Source organism: Pollicipes pollicipes, unplaced genomic scaffold, assembly GCF_011947565.3.
Source record: "Pollicipes pollicipes isolate AB1234 unplaced genomic scaffold, Ppol_2.1 Scaffold_4295;HRSCAF=5057_pilon_pilon_pilon, whole genome shotgun sequence".
Classification (NCBI taxonomy): Eukaryota; Metazoa; Arthropoda; class Thecostraca; order Pollicipedomorpha; family Pollicipedidae; genus Pollicipes; species Pollicipes pollicipes.
Window position 1 is genome coordinate 27,806,130 of NW_023596461.1, and position 2,026 is coordinate 27,808,155.

Here is a 2,026-nt window from a genome sequence, read left to right on the forward strand (position 1 = left end):
CTCTTGAGCTTCATGACGCGAGGTCGGGTGAGGCCGGAGCCCTCGATGCTCAGCATGCAGCCGTTCAGCTCCATGTTAAGCGGGTTCTTGAATGAGAAGCTGACGCGGCACTCCTTGTTCACCACGCACGGCTGGTCGGCCTGCGGCGGAGGGGCGCCGCTGTGACAGCTCGTGCGAACAAGGGCGCGGCTGGTAGGCAGCAGAATCGCTGTGCACACAAGGTTGAAAACTTCCGCGTTGTTATATTCTTACTTACCTACTTATTTTCGCGTTATTAAGTCCTTAACAAACTCATGGCATTAGTCATTTGCTCTGTTTGGCAATGATGTCGGAGAAAAGGCGATTTGGGTATCTTTGGCTTTTTCAATAGGACCCACTCACACAACTTAGCGCCGTGACGGCCTATAAAATGATTTTATGAGAGGATGATATTCTCAATGCAACCTAAATAATGTCTTTGAAATAGTCTGGAAGATTTACCTCGATACGCAGTTTCGGCTTGGAAATGACAAAATCATCTTCCTCGCTCCACGACTGGCGGGTCTCTACGACATTGGCCAGGGCGTAGACCTTCACCATGCAGTAGTCAACAAGCTTGTCCATGTACTTTTCGGGTGTGATCTTGACAACCACCGATTCAGCTGCAACGCCAGACGCGAGGTTAGATCTTCAGGTCTATGTTATGTGTTCCTCTATGGCGTCGATCTTATGTCTACGCTGAAGATGCGCGACAAGTAACGGTTGTCAAACGAGGCTATTGCATTTTCTTGAAATTCGTTGTGGCACTTTTCTTGTCCTCACTAGAACACTAAGAACACCTACTAAGAACAGAAGAGGGCTGGGGATATTTGGAACGTTTGGTCATCCCCCCCCCCCATGTTACGTGATGACTTCCACGAAGTCACACGCATGACCTGAGTCAGGAGCATGGTTAGGTGGACCCTCAGACACTGAATACCAGAATTTCCGGTCCGTTAGTTTCCTAAGTTGTCTGCCCGGGTGCGACAAAAAAGCTTGATCTGCCATGTTCGGAGCACCGGAGCACCACTCTCGGTGCTGAATGACATTTTTTGTTCGAGCCTGCACGTCGGGTTCTTCCACGCCATTGTCGTCCGAGTCTGCTCGGCTACTGATTCGCCTGTCACCCACAAATTTACCAACTGTTACGGTAGCCGAAGCCAGTAAAAAGGCGCCTTTGACGCCGGAATTCTGGCTGGGAACATGGACTGGTCTAAAGGCTTGATGTACACCCTTCAGAGCCTCGCCTGACAACGTCGCTGACACTCGACTCCAGCGACACCGAGTCGACTCAGTGGCCTGCAGCGCCGTCACGCCACCTTCCAGCAGCGGAGTGTCAGCGTGTGTCAGCAGCGCTGCCACGCGCTGCCACTCGACTCCAGCGACATCGATTCGACTCAGTGGCCTGCAGCGCCGTCACGCCACCTTCCAGCAGCGGAGTGTCAGCGTGTATCAGCAGCGCTGCCACGCGCTGCCACTCGACTCCAGCGACATCGAGTCGACTCAGTGGCCTGCAGCGCCGTCACGCCACCTTCCAGCAGCAGAGTGCCAGCGTGTGTCAGCAGCGCTGCCACGCGCTGCCACTCGACTCCAGCGACATCGAGCCGACTCAGTGGCCTGCAGCGCCGTCACGCCACCTTCCAGCAGCGGAGCGGCAGCGTGTGTCAGCAGCGCTGCCACGCGCTGCCACTCGACTCCAGCGACATCGAGCCGACTCAGTGGCCTGCAGCGCCGTCACGCCACCTTCCAGCAGCGGAGCGGCAGCGCGTGTCAGCAGTGCTGCCACGCGCTGCCACGCGCGCAGTCTGCGTGTTAGTGATGCGGCCACGGCGTGACACCCCGCCGCAGCCGCGTGACTGGGGCGTGGGGCTTCCCCGCACAAGGCAGCTGGGATGCCGGCCTCACAGATACGTTGGTTGGATAGCGAGGGCGGGATGGAGGAGCCTTACAGTGCCGCTGGCCGCGGCTGGCTGATCATGACGACCGCTACGCAGGGTTAGCGAGAACA

General features: G+C 56.7%; 1 protein-coding gene across 2 annotated transcripts in view; it reads right to left on the reverse strand.

The window, feature by feature from the left end:
- The window catches only part of LOC119096730 (hemocyte protein-glutamine gamma-glutamyltransferase), a gene marked incomplete at its 3' end in the record, with an annotated part of 35,339 nt that continues 33,313 nt past the window's right edge, over window positions 1-2,026 (reverse strand). For both annotated transcript variants that reach the window (XM_037219641.1, XM_037219642.1), the window contains 2 exon segments: window positions 1-140; window positions 481-641. In XM_037219641.1, the coding sequence (XP_037075536.1) occupies window positions 1-140; window positions 481-641 (301 nt within the window).